The sequence below is a fragment of the Gracilinanus agilis genome, unplaced genomic scaffold (assembly GCF_016433145.1).
Source record: "Gracilinanus agilis isolate LMUSP501 unplaced genomic scaffold, AgileGrace unplaced_scaffold55449, whole genome shotgun sequence".
NCBI lineage: Eukaryota > Metazoa > Chordata > Mammalia > Didelphimorphia > Didelphidae > Gracilinanus > Gracilinanus agilis.
This window is the reverse complement of record NW_025390742.1, coordinates 5,442-7,110: the sequence shown is the minus strand read 5'-3', so window position 1 is coordinate 7,110 and position 1,669 is coordinate 5,442. Positions and strand designations below refer to the sequence as shown.

The following is a 1,669-nucleotide window of genomic DNA, read 5'->3' as shown; positions in this document are numbered from 1 at the left end:
AAATGAGAAAAAGAAGGCAGGGGTGGCTATCATGATCTCTGACAGAGCCAAAATAAAAATAGATAAGGTTAAAAGAGATAGGGGGGGTATGTGTGGTAATAACATGTCAGCGCCGCTCCCTGCCATAGTCCCTGCAGCTAGGAAGGCAACTGCAGCGGTTATTTTTCTTCATGGATTAGGAGACACGGGGCATGGTTGGGCAGAAGCTTTTGCAGGTATGAGAAGTTCACATGTCAAATATATTTGTCCTCATGCACTGGTTATGCCTGTTACCTTGAATATGAAAATGGCTATGCCTTCTTGGTTTGATATTATTGGACTCTCTCCTGACTCACAGGAGGATGAACAGGGAATAAAACAAGCGGCAGAAAATATTAAGGCTTTGATAGATCAAGAAGTAAAGAATGGAATTCCATCTCATAGGATTATTTTGGGAGGATTTTCTCAGGGAGGAGCTTTGTCTTTGTATACTGCTCTTACAACACAGCAGAAATTGGCCGGTGTTATAGCTCTCAGCTGTTGGCTTCCACTTCGATCTTCATTTCCACAGGGCCCCATTGGTGGGGTTAATAAAGATATTTCTATTCTTCAATGTCATGGAGATTCTGACCCTTTGGTTCCCCATATGTTTGGTTCTCTCACTGTTGAAAAGTTGAAATTATTGGTAAATCCATGTAATGTAAGCTTCAGTACCTATGAAGGCATGATGCACGGTTCATGTAACCAGGAAATGTTGGATGTTAAGAACTTCATTGATAAAGTCCTACCTCAAGTTGATTGACATCATTTTAGAGGCCTTCTTTAGAAGTACACCAGCATCATTGTAGTCGAGTATAAACTTTTTCACATGCCCAGTCCTGAAACTTTAATTCTACTATAGCAGTGTTACTACCAATTTGCAAATACATGCCAGTGATATGGATGAAATAATGTCTCTTCTTGGGAAAATTATGGTCTTTCAAGTTTCTATACATATATTTGTATGATATATGTTATAAAGTATACAAGCGTTATAATAAATGAGGCAGCTGGGTTTTCTCCAAATGTAATTCAGCATACTAAGATAAAACACTGCAGTCTGACTTTTTTGATTAAATCATTAAAAAATGTGTTAGTATGCTTAATGAAAATTTGTTCAGGTATAAATGAGCAGTTAAAATATAATCAATTTTTGCGTGCTGTGACTTATAAGGATTTGCTCTAAAATTGCTTTGTCACCATGCATCTTCTGTATTTTTATATATGTATTCATATATATGTGTGTGTAATCCATAATAGGAATGAGGTGGTATTACATTATCCCTGAGAATATGGGATAATAATTTTAAGTGTCAATGTGTAAGTAATATTGTGCTCTTCCATCTTAATGGCCCTTGTGTTTAGGGACCAGGCTCTGTTACTTTTTTTCAAAAATCATTTTTGTCTCATTTTTCTTATCTAATCATGAAACTCATTCTTCTTGTATTATCCCTCCTAGCAGACCAAATATTTCCTTCATACCATGGCTATTTGGTGTTAATATATTGCTATGAACTGATACCCTGAATCAGATATATGGATTTATTATACAGTATAGTCAGTAGGAAGAATGGAGACATCACTCTTACCTTTCAAAACTGCTTATTAAATTGTTTATTAATGCAAACTAAGATCCGTTTAGTGCAACAAA

General features: G+C 36.0%; 1 protein-coding gene across 2 annotated transcripts; it reads left to right on the top strand.

Moving 5' to 3' along the window:
- The first annotated feature begins 88 nt into the window (after nucleotides 1-88).
- LOC123256032 (acyl-protein thioesterase 1-like) lies at nucleotides 89-907 on the top strand. Of its 2 annotated transcripts, XM_044684729.1 has the most exons (2): nucleotides 89-454; nucleotides 551-907. In XM_044684729.1, the coding sequence occupies exons 1-2, from the start codon at nucleotides 89-91 to the stop codon at nucleotides 779-781; spliced, it is 597 nt and encodes a 198-aa protein (XP_044540664.1). In that variant the 3' UTR covers nucleotides 782-907. The 2 variants fall into 2 exon arrangements, with proteins under 2 accessions (XP_044540664.1, XP_044540663.1); XM_044684728.1 differs by having other exon boundaries at nucleotides 89-907.
- Nucleotides 908-1,669: the final 762 nt, after the last annotated feature.

Excerpts from the sequence above, each read along its gene's own strand:
- LOC123256032 (XM_044684728.1), top strand. The coding sequence starts at position 89 with ATGTGTGGTAATAACATGTCAGCGCCGCTCCCTGCCATAGTCCCTGCA.